Source organism: Sorex fumeus, unplaced genomic scaffold, assembly GCF_029834395.1.
Source record: "Sorex fumeus unplaced genomic scaffold, SorFum_2.1 ptg000063l, whole genome shotgun sequence".
NCBI classification, from domain to species: Eukaryota; Metazoa; Chordata; class Mammalia; order Eulipotyphla; family Soricidae; genus Sorex; species Sorex fumeus.
Window position 1 is genome coordinate 69,826,074 of NW_026606120.1, and position 16,189 is coordinate 69,842,262.

At 59.2% G+C, this 16,189-nt stretch overlaps 2 protein-coding genes across 17 annotated transcripts in view; one reads left to right on the plus strand and one right to left on the minus strand.

Moving 5' to 3' along the window:
- Window positions 1-16,189, minus strand: part of CACNA1G (calcium voltage-gated channel subunit alpha1 G) — a 66,695-nt gene that overhangs the window by 44,951 nt on the left and 5,555 nt on the right. For all 16 annotated transcript variants that reach the window (XM_056127000.1, XM_056127004.1, XM_056127009.1 and 13 more), the window contains exons 2-9: window positions 13,240-13,351; window positions 12,985-13,118; window positions 12,707-12,804; window positions 9,933-10,092; window positions 8,676-8,973; window positions 8,404-8,496; window positions 5,356-6,139; window positions 2,712-3,088 (exon numbers count right to left, since the gene is read on the minus strand). In XM_056127000.1, coding sequence (XP_055982975.1) covers window positions 2,712-3,088; window positions 5,356-6,139; window positions 8,404-8,496; window positions 8,676-8,973; window positions 9,933-10,092; window positions 12,707-12,804; window positions 12,985-13,118; window positions 13,240-13,351 — 2,056 coding nt within the window. The remainder of the gene's footprint in view (window positions 1-2,711; window positions 3,089-5,355; window positions 6,140-8,403; window positions 8,497-8,675; window positions 8,974-9,932; window positions 10,093-12,706; window positions 12,805-12,984; window positions 13,119-13,239; window positions 13,352-16,189) is intronic.
- LRRC59 (leucine rich repeat containing 59) overlaps window positions 1-16,189 on the plus strand; it is a 216,452-nt gene that overhangs the window by 30,829 nt on the left and 169,434 nt on the right. The gene's annotated exons all lie outside the window — the stretch shown is intronic.

The following is a 16,189-nucleotide window of genomic DNA, read 5'->3' on the forward strand; positions in this document are numbered from 1 at the left end:
ACACCCCCAGTCAGATCAATGCCAGGACCAATGGGCACAATCGCCTCATTCCAGACTCTGCAGGGAACTGGGAGCCTCTGTCCCACCTCAGCCACATCTGCTGCGCACCCCAGGGGCCCCAGCCGTCCACCCCCCTCACCGCTGGGCTCCATCCCCACCCGGCTCTCACCCCTGCTCTATCCTCGTTTGCCCTGGGGCTTCTGCACCTCATTCTGTCACCCCCTCTATCTCTGTGCCTCCATCTGTCTCCCCCCACCCCCCCACATCTGCGTCCCTCCGCCGTCCCTCCCCCGGGGCCTGCACTTGCCCTCTAGGTCCGTGCTTCTCGCCTCTCCATTCCTGCCTCCTTCCTGGGGTGTTCCTGGCTCTCTCTGTGTCTTTCTCCAGGTCCCCTTCTCCTCTGTCTCTCTGACAACTCCGCAGGCCCCTCCCTGCCCTCCCCATCCCCCTTCCTGGCAGGACTCAGCTCAGGACCCAGATGGGCCGTTCACGCTGCGGTGCCTGCAAGCCAGCCTGGGCCTGGGCTGCTGCCTCCGGCTCCTCCCCACCCTCCTGCTGGGGACACCAGCTCTCCCCGACCACACACAGCCAGGTACTGGGACCACCAGGTGCTGGGCCACTCGCTACAGCATGCCCTCTGTCCCCTTTGCTGAGGGCCTTCCTCAGGATTTGGGGCGAGTAGAGACCGCAGGCACCGGGGCTCCTGGCCTTTCCTTCTCCCCCCAAAGGGAAGCCCTTACTGCCACCCAACTGTCAGCCCTCTTGCTGCAGCCTTACGGGTCCTGGGTCTCTGGACTTGCTTCCTGCCCGGCACACAGGGCCCCTGAGGAGGGTGTCCCCCTGGGCTGGCTGCTGGCTGCACCCCGAAGGCCCCTGTCCCTTCTCCAGGGACCCTTCTCCTGGCTAGAACCGGGGTGAGAGAAAGGAGGGCAAGGCTCAGGGAGCTGGGTGAAGGCAGGCTGGGGGCGGCCGGGAGGGAGCTGAGCAGCGACACCCACGTCCCATGTGCCCTGGCACAGCACGCGCTCCCACCACCCCAGAGCGCCATCCGCTGGGAGGGGGTGGCAAGAGGAAGGGGCCTGGGGGGAGGGGGTTGGAGACAGATGAGTTGAGTCAGGGGCAAGTGGAGCGTCCAGCTGCCAGAGACAGAAAGGGGTGATCACGTAGGGTCCAGCTGAAGCAGGGTCCCCTCCCCACCCACCCGACAGCCCTGCCCCTCCCAGGCCCGCAGACCCCACCTTTTCCCAGCAGCGAGTGTGTCTCCAAGGGGGTGGGGAGGCTCAGCCTTGGTTCTGCCCTGGGAAAGGTCGGGTTCAGGCAGCTGTCAGGGAGCAGCGCCCAGGAGGGCAGGGCTGGCCTCTTTTCCCAAGAATCGCCCCTGGGGGCACATTTCAAGCTAAACTGGGGAGGCTCTGGGTAGGGGCCCACAGGGTTCCAATCCGGTTTCAGACCCCACCCCCTGCAGTGCCTGCACTCAGCAGGTCAGTGTGTGTGTGTGCACATACGCATGTGTGAGTTTGTGTGCATGTGCACATGTGTGTATAAGCATGTGTGATTGTGTTTGTGTGCATGCACACGTGTGTCTGAGTGTACGTGTCAGTGTGCTTTTTGCACATGTGTGTTTGAATGTGTGTGTGCATGTGTGAATATGCATGTGACTGCATGTGTGCGTGTGTGAGTTTGTGAGTTTGAGTCTGTGTGTGTGTATGAGTGCACGTGTCTGTCTTGAGGGTGTGTGTGTGAGCGTGTTTGTTTGCACATGCATATGTGTGAATGTTTGTGCATGTGAGTGTGCGTGCATGTGTTTGTGTGAGTTTGCCTGTACGTGCATGTGTTTGTGTGTACACAGGTGTGTGAGTGCGTGTGTGAATGTTGTATGAATGTGTGTGCATGTGTGTGTGAAGGTGTGTGTGAATGTGTGTGTGAAGGTGTGTATGTACATGTGTGTGAGTACATTTTGTGTGTGAATGTATGTGCATGTGTTCGCAGGAGTGTTTCTCCTGGCAAAACTGGGAAAGTGAGCACAGCTCCCAGGAGCCCGGTTCTGTGGCCTGCAGCTGCCCGGCCCTCCTGCATGGCAGACCTGTGCAGTAGCCGCCTCTTCTGAGGAGGCACCCTGATTCTTAGAAGGGCTCCTCAAACCCCACTTTCAAGTCCCCTCGACCCGTGAGGACCTCTTATCCCTGCCTCCAGGCTCTCAGAGCAGGCCAGAGCCAGCTGGCCTCCCATCCACCCGAGGACAGCCACCAGCCGGCCACTCCTCCCCACCACTCTGGCTGCCACTCACTCACACCCCCAACACCAGCATGACGGAACTAAAGATCACTTCCAAGATATCCCTTTTCCTCCTCTTCTGCATAGACCAAAATCGTACCCAGTGGCCAAGCCTGCACACATCAGGTACCCATCATGCATGCAGCTCTTTCAACGGCCCCCTCCTCCAAGAAGCCTGCCAGAGAGAGCTCAGTTGCCTGCTCCCTCTGCCTCACCCCGCCCTTGGCTACTAACTCCACACAGAGTCACAGCCACTAGTTTGTACTGTCCAGAGCCCCCCGCCCCCCGCCCCCCCCCCAGCCCCAGGCTTCACTGTCCTCCCTACCATGTGGGCAGCTGCCCAGAGAGGAGAATGACAGGAAGTGGGAGGGGAGGAAGGCAGAGGCCCACGCAGGGCAGAGTGGCTGGCAGCAAGGCCCCCTGGGCCGCACCCCTACCTGCTCATGGTACTCGATGCCCATGCTGAGGGTGTTGACCAGGATGGCGATCATGATCCCTCGGCCAAAATACTTGCTGTCCACGATCCTGCGGAAGGTGTCACAGACGAGCCTCCAGAAGGCCAGCACAGAGTTGGGCTCCACATCCTGCCCGCCGCCCCTGCGGCGCCGGCCGTGGGGGTCCCGCATGTCACCACACTGGGCGTCCTGGGTGAACTCATAGACCGTCTCGCTATCGGAGTCGGGCAACTCGGCGCCACTGAGCTCCACGTCCCCGGCCCCTGCCCGGGCACAGTAGGGGCAGTTGTGAGGGCTGCAGGCGCCACTGTCTGCCCTCAGGGAAGGGCTGGAGATCTTGCAGGAGCTTTGGCAGGCACCTGGGAAGGGAGGGTAGAAGTTAGGGCCCTGGGGGCCTGGTTTGAGGTCGCCCTGTCCACAGTGTGTCTGAGTCAAGGACTGTGGGGCTGGAACATCAGGCTCCCAGAAACTTACTGTGTGGCCCTACACGGTGGCCAGCTCTGAGCCACAGACCACCCCAAAGGAGTTCTGCTCTGTGGTCTAGGGTTCTGCAAGGGGCCTTGATGTCCTCTGAGACATCCTCTCTCAAGAAGGACCCTAGGCCATCAGAACTGTCCCTCTCAATGCGGATGCGAGTGGCATCTTCCCAGGGATCCTCAGACACACTGTGTTCAAGGACACACACTCGGCCCAGACCTGCGTCCCTGGATACACACATGTAATGTGAACACACAGAATTATTTCCACAGCATATGCACAGCCAAGCACACTGTGCACAGGCTCCTGTCCTCACACATACATATGGAATAGTCACAGGCATCCACACACCACCCATGTGCACACCTCCCACCTGTGTACACAAACCTGCATACCTCCTACCCATGTAGCACACACCTGCATACCCTACCCATGTAGGCACATACCTGCACACCTTCCACTCATGTGCACACACATACTTGCCCACCGTCCACTCATGTGCACCACACACCTGCACACCTCCTCCCCATACGGGCACACACACACCTGCACACCTTCCACCCATATGGCATACCTCCCACGCATATGCACACACATGGGAACACCAACGAGTGCACACACCTGGGCCTGTCCATACCCTGCACATATGTCAGACACAGGCATAGGCACTCCCCCAGGACACAGCTGGCCATGGAAATCCAGCTCTGATCAGAGACTGAGCTTGAGGGAACCCAGAGCCCCCCGGGCGACCACACACACAGGAGCGCCTGGCTCAGGTCCTCGAGGGTATCCAACGACACCCCCCCTCTCCCCAGAGCATCTGCACCCTGGCAGGTCTCTGTCATTATGCACTGAAGCCTGGGAGGGTGCCAGTTGCGACTGCTGTGTACCCCGTGCCCGGCTGCACCCCACAGTGGGGCAGGGAAACACTATCATGAGAAGCTCGCATGCCTTCTTCGAAGGTGCCACCATAGCATCTCTCCTCAACCACGAGCCACATCCTTCCTGCCACACGGGCCCTGGCTTCCGGGAGTCTGAGCTGACCGGTGGACACTTACAGGCCCGAGCTTCTCGCCCCCATGGGTCCCCCCATCAGATGAGCTGCACCCCTAAGGACTGGCTGCAGCAGACCCCCATCTTCCCAGGGAAAGGGGTCAGAATTCCTTCCCAAGGGGCCCTTTGTGGGGCACACAGAGCTGGCCAACAGTCACACACAAGCCCCCTCGCCCGAGTCACGCCTGAGTCAACAGCACAGCCTCGGGCAACCTCTCTGACCCCCTTTTCTCATCAGCAAAATGAGGATAAAGGAAATCATGACATCAGCTGGGGGACGGTGCATGTCCAGCGTAGACAGACCCATAGAATCCACCATGAGGGCTGGTGTTCCCATGGAATAAGAGTGACCACCACACAGATAACAAAATCGGGTTAAATGTGCAATACGTAAAGCCAGAGCGATAGATAGTACCGCAGGCAGGGCTCTTGCCTTACATGTAGACGATCTTGTTCCATTCCCAGCACTTTATACAGTCCCCATGCCTGCCAGGAGTGATCCCAGAGGCCAGTGCCGGGAGTAAGTCCTGAGCACTGCGAGGTGTGGCCCCCAAAACAAAACAAAGAATTTGCTCTTCTTTTGTTAGTCTTTGAACAAAATGTGCCCAAGTATTTCCTAGAGTGATGACCAGGGTTCTTTAACTTCTGATAGACCCCCCCTCTTTCACCCACGGAAAATACACCAGTTATCTTAACATTTAAAATATTAAATACAGGGTTGGAAAAATAATACAGCAGGTAAGACCTTCCATGCAGTCAACCCAGGTTTGATCCCTGGCACCCCATATGGTCCCCAAGCTAGGAGTGATTCCAGAGGGCAGAGCTAGGAGTAAGCCCTGAGCCCTACCAGGTATGGCCCAAAAACCAAAAACCAAAAAAAAAAAAAAAGAAAATTAAAGAGAAGTAAAGAAAGCAAAAAGAAAAGGAAGGAAAAGAGATATAAAACGAAAAAAGACGCGATAAGAAGCAAAACGTAAAGGAAAAGAGAGGAAAGAAAAGCAAAAGATGTGAGGTGTCTGGTTGCAGACGAAAGCCAGAATCTCTGGAGACCCCCCGGCCCAGGGTGCTAGCAGACCCCCCGCTCCCAAGTTCTCACCTGTACTCTGGGTCTCCAGCAGCTTGTGCATGGAGCTGTAGGGCCCAGGAGGGACGCTGAGACTGGTAAGGGCGGAGGAGGCAGAGGCAGGGACCACCTCGACGAGCGCCTTGTCCTTCAGCATCTCTGGGGGAGGGCTGGCATGGACAGTGGGGTACACCTTCCCACTCACAGCAGTCCTGCCCGAGGCCTCCGAGGGCGACCTGGGAGGGGGCGCCTGGCAGCGGACAGGCTCCAAGTGGCAGTCGGCGTGGTAGAAACTGTGCACCGACTCCGCTTCCCTGGGGGGCCCCCCAGAGAGGGCGGGCGTGGAAGGCGGCAGCAGCATGAGCCGGCGGGACCCGTCAGCCTCCCTGTCCTGGATCTCCGGGCTGGCTCTGGGGGCCCGCAGGGTCCCATTGCCGAGGTGGTAGTGGTGGTGATGGTGGTGGTGGTGGTGGACCAGGTGGTGGACGGAGGGGCGGCGGTGGGCGCGGGTGCCGCTGCCACCCGGCTGGGGCTCCTGGCTGCCCGCGGGCGCGGGGGCACTCAACAGCCCCGCCCGCACGCCCAGCGCCCGGCAGACCTGGGCCAGTCTGCGGGCCGCCTTGCGCAGGATGTACACCAGGTACTTGAGCAGTTCTTCGTAGCAGCTGCCTGGCTCTGAGAAGCTGGCCAGCGTGCTGGCGTTGGACAGGAACCGTACGCGCTGCTCCCGCATCAGCTGGCTCTCCCGCTGCTTGGTCTCGGAGAACTGTGTGGCGATCACCACCAGGCACAGGTTGATCATGAAGAAGGAGCCCACCTGTTGGGGTGGGGGCAGGAAGAGGAGGGGTCCTGAAGAAGAGGGAACCACAGCGCCTGCCACCACACTGCCTTGGCTAGGGGGATCCTCGGGGCTGTCTCGGGGGCTGACACCCAGGTCCTTTCCCGGGGAGGCGTGGGTGGGGAGGTGCAGGCACGTGGCCGAGATCACTTGGTTCATGTGCAGCCCGGCTAAGGCTTGACGGAGCTTTCTGGAATATGCGGGTGGCACTGTGGATGGTGACTTTATCCTGCCAGGATCTCTCCCACACTCCTACCCCTAAACATGCCCGAGCACGGAGATTCTGAGCAACCCCCCCAGTTCCCATTATGAGTCAGAGAAAGCTGTGGAAATGAACGCAGTCTTGGGGAAATGGGGTTTGCGCGTCAGCTTGAGCATGGAGTGCTGCTCACAAAACACTGTCCACGAGACAACTCCTGCCTCTGCTCCTCGCTCCAACGGGGTGACCAAGACCCGGACCAGGGAGCCGGGAACCCCGTGCCCTGGCCCTGCCCGTCTTCTTTTCCTCTGCGCCACTCATCTCTCCCCCATCCAGGGGTTAGACTGAGCTCTAAACCCTGCAGAGCGGCCAGGTTGCCCCCCACAACCTGTCCACTCTGACCCTTGTACCCCCTCTCCATGCTTCAGTTTCTGTAGGACTCTGGAATGACTGATGCTTGGTTAACCATCCAGAATGAAGGAAATGAATATTTATGGTGACAAAGCAGATTTTTTTTTTCTAGATTGTGTCCTAGTAATTATGATAATGAGCTTCACTAGTGTGATTCCAGAGAGCTGTTTGGAAAGGTTTTTCAGGGGCTGTGTGGGAGGGTGGAAACGCGGCCCCTTACCTCCCTGTCTGCTTCCTCTCCCCTCCCCCACGCCTGGGAGAGCGGCTTCCCTGGGCGCCAGCACAGGGCTCCCACAGGTGATGGGGGCTGGGGTTGGGATGAGGTCCCAAGTCTGACCCCACTTCCGCTCCAGAGAAGGCAGCAGGGCGGGAGAGGTGGCCCCAGGCTCCTGCTGGCCAGGAGCGGCCTGCTTCTGGGCCCAGCTCTCCCTGGGGCGTGTCCAAGGTCCGGCTGAGATCTTTCTCCTTCTTAATCTCTTTCTCTCAGTGGCTGCCCCTTGGGCTGTCATTGATTCTTTGGGTCATGAAAAACGGTCTGACGTGGAGCTGGCAGCGGGAGACTGAAGTCTGAGCTCCAGCCACTTGGTATACCCTGTGTCCACTCCCTCTGAGGCCCAGGGCTCTCCTTTGGATGTTGAGGCCACCATCCCTGGAACCTCCCCCCACCTCCCAGATGTTACTGACCACGGGCAGCAGTGCCCACCCAGAAATGCCAAAGATGCCTCAGCGACAAACAATGGGCTGGACTGGGGAGGAAATGTCCATGCTCTCGTGGACAAGTGGAGTCAGACACGGGCCTGGGGAGAAGAGAGGAGGTAGGGAAGAGGAGGGGAGGCCAGGGGAGAGGAGGGGAGGCCAGGGGAGGAGGCGAGGCCTGGGAAGAGGAAGGGAGGCCGGGGGAGAGGAGGGGATGCTGGGGGAGTGGAGGGGAGGCCAGGGGAGAGGAGGGAAGGCCGGGAGAGAGGAGGGGAGGCCGGGGGAGTGGAGGGGAGGCCAGGGGAGAGAAGGGGAGGCGAGCGAGGGGGAGGCCAGGGAGAGGAGGTGAGTTTGCAGCAGCACAGAGATGGTTGCCCAGGTGCAAGGCAGCAGGAAGCAGCCACAGTGAAATCAGCACTGGGACTGGGGCCGTCGGAACCACCACGTAGCGCTCAAGGGGCCTTTGTCTCCCACCCTCCTTGTCTGGGGCCTTCTGAGGAGGAAGGAGTGGGCGAGGCGCAAGGCTTCCTGATACCACACCCTGGGACCGAGAGGCCCGGGAACTCTGGTGTCTGTGGGATTGACATCTCAGGATATTCGACAGCTTCCCTCCCTGCAGCCCCCCAGGAAACGCCCGACAGTCCCACCCTGCCCTTGAACCGCCCTCTGCCGTTTCCCACGCCCCTGGCAGGGGTCGTATCAGCCTGCACGGAGAAAGGCTCCTCTTCCTGGCCAAGAATCAGAGACTCCGGGTGGGCCCTCGGGTCTTGCTGGGATCAGCCCGGACGTTGGAAGGGGCTGTCACATGTGGTCAGACCGTGACCTTGAACTTCCACTCGATTACTCTCTGCTCTGTCCTGAACAACCCATCCCCCTGGGGATGCACTCCCCCACCCCCCAGGACCCCCGTCCCCATGGGGGCTGAGGAGCCACTCACGATGATGAGGAGGATGAAGTAGATGAAGTTGTAGAAGGAGTGAGCATCCATCACGAAGTACATAATGTCGACCCAGCCCTCCAGCGTGATGACCTGGGGGGCGGGGGGTTGCAGAGGGGGCGTGAGCTGGCTCTGGGCACCCGGAAACCTCTTTCCTGCCTACCCTAAACACCTGAGAGCTGTCACTCGGGGCCTGGGGCCTGGCCCTGGCGTTGGCGGGGGGGGGTCGCCTCCTCCCTCAATTCCCCCTCCCGGGGGTCCCATTGCCCCACCTGGAAGATGGCGATCCAAGCATAGCCGATGTTGTCGAAGTTGATGGCCCCCTTGAAGGGGTTGCGCTCCCCAGCAGAGCAGTTGGTATAGTACTGGTTCCAGTTGACGCAGGTGGTGTTGCTGGAGCTGTTGTAGGCTTCGTAGTCCAGGCCGCAGGGCGGGCCACCGCCCTCCCCTCGTAGAGTGGGCACGCTCCGGCACGAGCGCATGCCATTCTCCCGCGGCTGCGAGCAGATGAAGGGGCTCTCATCCTCATTCTCTGTCTGGTAGTAGGGCTCCAGGTCCACGCTCAGGGGGCTGCAGGAGGGGACAGGGTGAGGCCGGGAGCAACCCCCAGGGGGAGGGGGAGTGGATTTAACTAGCATGGGCGGGGCCTCGGGCTTCTGGGCACAGAAGGAACGTCAGGGGCACTGAGGACGGAGTACGGAAGTCCTGCACCCACTGACTTTCAAACGTGGCTGCACAGAGAGGCCCCCATCCCCTCGAAAGTGGCTCAAGCTCCCACCCCCTCGAGACCAGGGTGAAGCTCAGCGAGGGAGCACCTGCCTCACCTGGTTCAGTCCCGGCACCCCCAAACCATCTCACATAGCTGAGCCCAGACCAGTAGGCATCTGTGGGGGGTCAGTCGATGTCCCCCTCCAGGCCTGGTGCTGACAAACCCCTTTTTAACTGGAGTGCTCCCTCACCTGCTTGCTGAGGGGTGCCCTCCCAATGCAGGTGGGGGTGGCCCACACTTCTGATTTATTTTCTCCACATGCTTATTTGGGGGAGGGTTGTGCTACACCTGGCAGTGCGCAGGGGTGCTTCCTGGCTGTGTGCAGGAGTGGCCCCTGGTGGTGCTCGGGGACCATCTGGGGTGCCAGGATTTGAGCCAAGATTGACAGCAGCAAGGCGAGTGCCTTCCCTGATGCACCACCTCCCCGGCCCCCACACATCTTTTGGGTTGTGGTGCTGGCACGCACCAGAGGTGGCAGCTAGTAGAACTGCCAGGACGTGGTTCAGCCCTTATGGCAGCTCCGGGCATCTGCAGCTCCAGTCTGCCAGGCTGGTGCTTTAGTGACCGGCCTCCCCTGCATCCCGGGTGCCACGGTCATTTTTTCAACCCTTGCCCAGCTGACTCCAGTGTTAAGGCACGTTTGTGGAGCACTCAGGTCTGTGTCAGGGGGCCGGGCGTGTCTGCCGCAATCGGGGGGGGGGGGGGGGCGGCCTGAGGGAGGGTTCAGGTTCCCCACCCCCCTCCGCCAGGTGCCACTCACAGGCTGAAATTCTCAGGCAGGAAGCAACGGTTCCGCAGCAGCCCGGCCCACAGCTGGACGCCAACGATGCCGAAGATGAAGAAGACGAAGAAGCAGAGCAGCAGCACGTTGCCCAGCATGGGCAGCGTGTCCAGCAGCAGCGTGACGAGGATGCGCATGCCTGTGGGGGCAGGAGCCACGCTGCAGGTGCCCGGGCACCCCGCCGGAGGGGAGACTGCAGCCCCTCTGACACTGTGGGCAGCTGAGCACCGCCCCAGGCTGCCCACAGCAACCAGCACGCAGCGCCACCCGCATGGAGCACAGAGGGTTACCCCACTTCACAGACCAGGATGGAGGCCGCCCAAGGCCAACTGACACTTGTCCAGTATCACAGTGCGGCAAGAGCAGGCAGCAGAGAGCGAGCTCTCTGCACACGCACACACACTCACACACACTCACACTCACAGAGTTACACACACTCTCACAGCCTCACACTCATACAGTCACACACACCCAGTCACACTCACATAGTCACACACAGTCACACAGACTCATACAGTTACACACACTCTCAGTCACACACTGACACAATCACATACACACAGCCACACACTCATAGTCACACTCACATATAGCCACACTGCACAAATACACACACTCACTCACAGAGTTACACACACTCTCACAGCCTCATACTCATACAGTCATACATACCCAGTCACACTCACAGAGTCACACACACTCACATAGACTCATACAGTTACACACGCTTTCACAGTCACATACTGATACAATCACATACACACAGCCACACACTCATATAGTCACACAGTCACACTCACATACAGCCACACTCTGCACGCACACACACACAATCTCACACTCACAGTTATACACACTCTCACAGCCTCACACTCATAGTCATACACACAGTCACACAGACTCAGTTACACACACTCTCAGTCACACCTGACACAATCACATACACACAGCCACATCGTCATATAGTCACACAGTCACACTCACATACAGCCACACTCTGCACATACACACTCACACTCACACACTCATACAGTCATGGTCATACACTCACAGCTACACACTCACACACATTCTTAGTCACACACTTAGTCACTCAGTCATACATGATCACTCACACTTATACAGACATTCTGTCATTCACACACATGCACTTATACATTCACTGTCATAGAAATTCACAGTCATACATACACGCGAACTCATACTCGCTTCCAAGCAGTTACATATGCACACTCACATGCACTCACATGTACTCATACAGTCACACACACAATCCCACAGCCACTCTCAGTCACACAAAATCAGCCACATATATACAGTTACATATATATGAACTCACACTCACAAGCAGTCACATGCAGTTAGTCATACATGCACATACACTCACATGTACTCACGTACACTCACAAATCACACATACTCACACATTTACAGTCACACAGCCATACACGTGCACTCATACACACAGTCACATACATATACTCCCCTCCTATGCCCTCTCCCTAGTCACATGGCTTCTCTAAAGGATCACTACCTCAGCCATGGGGAAACGGAGGCAGGCAACTCTGGGAGGTCAGCGTGCGTGGCGGGGGGGAGTCTATGCTTCACTGTGGCCCTGTAGCCCTGACCTGAGCCCTGACCCTGAGGGGACACACACGGCCAGTCTCCTCTCCAGAGGCCATCACTGAACCAACTCATGCCGGACAAGTGGGAACCCTTCTGGGCACCTGCTGTGCCTCTCCGCTCCTGTCCAGAAGCTCACTAGAACTCCCAGAGCTGCTCAGGAGCCCACCCTGCCCTTCGACTGCCCCGCCCCCACTTCCCACTAGCCTCCTTGGGTTCACATTAAAGGAAATTACATCAGTGGTTAGACAAGGGCCTGTAAATCTGTTGGCCGTCACCTGGGCAGGAGGGGGGATGAAAACAGCTCCTCCTCCTGAAGACATCCCAGGGTGTGCAACACCCCCTATGCACACGTGCATACATGCGTGTGTATTACACGCAAGTGTGCAGATGCACACAGGCACACATGTACACAGATACACAAGCACAGCCTGTCACACCGGGTGCTGCACCCCCAGGACATGTCTGCACAAACCCACCCTACTCATGGGACCCAAGCAGAGACCCTGTGCGGCTTGTGTCAGCTGGGAAGATGCAGAGTGGGCCTGAGCGAGCGCAGGGGGTGGGGGGCAGGAGCAGGGAGCGAGCTGCCAAGGCTGCAGTGGCTCGGGAAACCTCTGCGGCTTCATTTCGATAATGGTCCCGGCAGTCAGCGGCTGCACCGCGGGACACAGGCACTGGGGGAGGCGGGGGGGGGGGGGTGCTGGCAGGGGGATGCAGGCGCTGAGGGAGGCAAGGGGCAACTGGCCAGGGGGATGCAGGCGCTGAGTGCCTGCTGGAGAGAACCCACCTGCTCAGCGGCTGGTTTGGACAGAGGAGGCCCTGCTTAGCTCTGCGCCTCCCGGCCAGCACCCTGCTCTGCCCTGTCCCCGCCCACCCTGATTCCAGAGTTGGGGTGCGCGTGGCCATCTAACTGAAGAGAAGGGTTGCCTGAGACACTGACCCACAAGCAGGCTGAAAGCAAAGGGGTGTCCTTCAAGGCTGTGGGCACTCCACTGGGCTCCAATCCCCCCCTAGGAAGCCCCCGCACCCAGGACCTCCTCTAATGGAATCTGCCTTTGAAGCTGTGGATGGCCAGGAGGCAGTGGGGAGACAGAAGCTGCCCAGGACCAAGGGCTGGGGTCACTCACTGGGCACACGGTTAATGGCCCTGAGTGGCCGCAGCACGCGGACTGTCCTGACGGCCGAGAAGCTGACGTTCTGCAGGTCCAGGGAATACTCCAGCATCCTGCAGGGAAGGACCCATGGTCAGGCCCCCCTGAGAGGGGGGGTGCTCCAGAGAGGTCAGCGGGAACCCTCACTGACACCTCCCCCCCACTCAGGCCCCATGCCCCCCAGGAGAGCAGCACCAGAGGGGGCGGGAGGGGGCAGGGATTCATGGCACCCCCCACCGCTCTCCCGCCCGCACCCCGCAATGACGATGAAGAAGTCCAGCCGGTTCCAAGTGTCTCCCAGGTAGCATTTTTTCCCAAAGATGCCCAAGGCCACCATCTTCACCACCATCTCCACAGCAAAGAAGGCAAAGATGAAGTCGTCAAAGGCCTGGGGTGGGGGGTGGGGGGGACACGAGAGGCTGCTGAGACCGAGCGGGGGTGGGGGCAGGCCACCCCGTGGCCTCGGTCGGGGTCTCTGGCAGAGGAGTCCCCCACACCCACACATTCACCTGCAGGATCCGGCAGCGCTGGGAGTCGCAGGCCATGTCCTCACATGGCCGGAACATGCCCAGCGTCACGCAGTTGAGCAGGATGACCAGCATGCTGATGCGCTCGAACCAGGTATGGCAGTCAAGGAAACAGCCGTAGCCACTGCCCCCCAGCCCCCCGCCGCTGCGCCCCAGCCCCAGCCCTAGCCCAGACCCACCCCCGAGTCCTCCCACCTCCTTCACCTGCAAAGTGGAGAAATACCACCACCAACACCTCAAGGTCTGGGGGCAGGAATCGATGCAGCACCGGGAAATGCCACCAATGACTGCTGACTCTGGGTCTCAAACCAACGCTGGATGCTGACTGCCACACACACCAAACCTCGGGCCCTGCCTGCCTCAGTTTACCAAGCACCTATTCCACCACCACTGTCCTGGATGCTCACCACAGCTCCACGACTTGCCTGTTCCAGCCTCTGCGGTCCCCTCCTTGGCACCGCAGGTTCCCAGCACTGCCAGGTACAATTAGGTTCTCAAGCACTGCCCAGCCCTGAGTCCCCAAAACATATAAGATTGAGGTGACCAGAGGCCAGAGCAATAGTGCAGTGGGTAGGGCTCTGATTTTGCATGTAGCTGACCCAGGTCCAATCTTGAGCCTGCCAAGAGTGACCTCTGAGTACAGAGCCAGGAGAAAACCCTTAACACAGCTAGGTGTGCCCACATCCCCCAAATAAAGACTGAGGTCATCAAAGTCCAGGTGTGGGATGGGTGGGCCCTGGCTGCCAGAAACGCAAGGGAAGACCGGGGGGAGGGGGCGGCTTATGGGTATCCAGCCCCAGGTCAGACAGAGACAGACAAGAGGCTTCATGCCAGAGCCGGAATGATAGGTTAGAGCTCTTGTCTTGCATGTGGCTGACCCGGGTTCGATTCCCAGCATCCCATATGGTCCCTGGAGCACCACCAGGAATGATTCCTGAGGGCAGAGCCAGGAGTAACCCCTGAGCATCATTGGTGTGATCCACGAAAGAAATAAAAAAATAAAATTTAAAAAAGAGGCTCCATGCCAAAGCACTCCTCACCACAGAGCCCTATTCTTGCACTGAGAGAAGGAGGATGGACCCCAAGCCGGGGGCTCACAGCCTCTAGCAACACACAGCCTGAGCACCGAATACAGACGGCAGACCCCTTTTGACAGCCTGCGGGCAGGGAGGGGGGCTCTCTAGACCTCAAGTGTTTCTGCATGGTGGGTTGGATAGGGGTTTACTTCCAACTCCACAGCAGCAGAAGGCAGAGGCCTGAGACTTGGGTGAGTGGCCAAGAACCCCGGCTCCTCTCAAGGAGACATGGTGGGCAACGGGGAAGCATCGAGCGCTAGGAATAAGCAGGACGTGGGGGGTCAGGAGACAATCCAGTGGGTAGGGCGTGAGCCTGGCACGCACCTGATCTGGGTGGGATCCCACCCCCAACCCCTTCCCAACATCACCAGGCACCATCCTCTCCCCCAGACCACCAGATGCAGCCCTGGAAGCTTCCCATCCCTCTGGGGCCATCCAGGTGACCCCCACACCGCAGGACTCGCATAGTACCACGTTCTCAGGCCCCTGCATTGAGGTCAGGTGGGCCGAGAATCACCCGTGGGGCCCCCTGGGGCCCCTGTGCATCACATGGGAAGAACCAAAAAAAGCGGAAAGTGGAGGGCTGGGGAAAGGAGATCTCGGGGACAGGGACAGGAGGTGCAGGGGCAGCAGGGTACACTGAGCTGCAGTCAGCGGGTAAGATGGACCTTCCCCTGGCCCGGCCGTCCAGACCGACCCTCAGACCCTGACGGCACTCCTCTCCCTCCACCCCCCACTGCTCCCGTCTCAGGCCCTCTCCCTCACGCCCCTACCCACCCAGACGTCCCAGGCACTCTGAGTTCCCTAACCACCACCTCCTCACCAGAATAAGAGTTTTAAAAAAAGCAAAACTAGTTCTGGGTTTTTTTGGGGGGAAAGGAGACGGGCGGGGGGGGGAGCTGTTTCCATCGTGGGAGGCTCTCTGTTGGGACAGTCTCAGTGGCTCTCTCTGCAGAGTGGGGGTCAGCAGGGAACACCCTGGGGAAAGGGGCATGGGCGTCGCAAGGGAACCATCTGGAAAAGGAAGGGCGGGATTTCTCCAGGTCAGCTCCCCGCACACACACCGATCTGCAGGGGAGGGCGGTCTGGAAGGACCCTGCTTGGATCCCATCTCTGCCTGGGGGAAGTGGGGAATTCAGAGAGGGACAGACACCCAGGGGCAGCAATTCCTCCCTAGGACAGTCACCAAGCAGGTGCTCCCATCCCCATGCTGAGGGAGGGACCCTCGGGACACAGTAAACCCCCTGCAGAGCCTCGCAGACTGCATGGCATGTAGCAGATAATCAATCGACAGGAAGAGTGAATGAACGAATGAGCCTATCACTCCATCTCTGCTCAGACAATTATAGCTTTTCACGCTTTCTGGCCTCATCTGCTTTGAGAGCAGAGCACTGCTGGGGTGCTCGGGGCAGAAGGGATGCTGAGGGGGAGCAGACTCCTCACACAGGCTCAGCGCAGAACCTGACAGCCAGAGAGGCCTCCAAATCACCACCCCCCATCTTAACATCTTAACTCGGAAAGCCTCTTTGCGAGGGGTCCCTTGGTCAGTTAGCTGACTCCCAGGCACATTCTGCCCGCGCTCTCCCTCTCTCCCCCCTACAGGCAATGGGCAGAAACACCAAGGCACAGGAAAATGTGGGACAGTCTGAACTGAGAAATACTGAGTGGGGGTGGGAGGTCTTTCACCCTTCTCAGGGTAGGGCTTGTTTCCTTGGGAACGTGGCCGTATGTCACTGTGTGATGTTCCTCTGTTGCCATAACAACGGGAGGATATGTCACCAGGTGGTGTGGATTTGTTACTATGGTAACTGAGAGACACCCTTCCCACCCCCTCACGAGAACACCCCTTGCTCAGG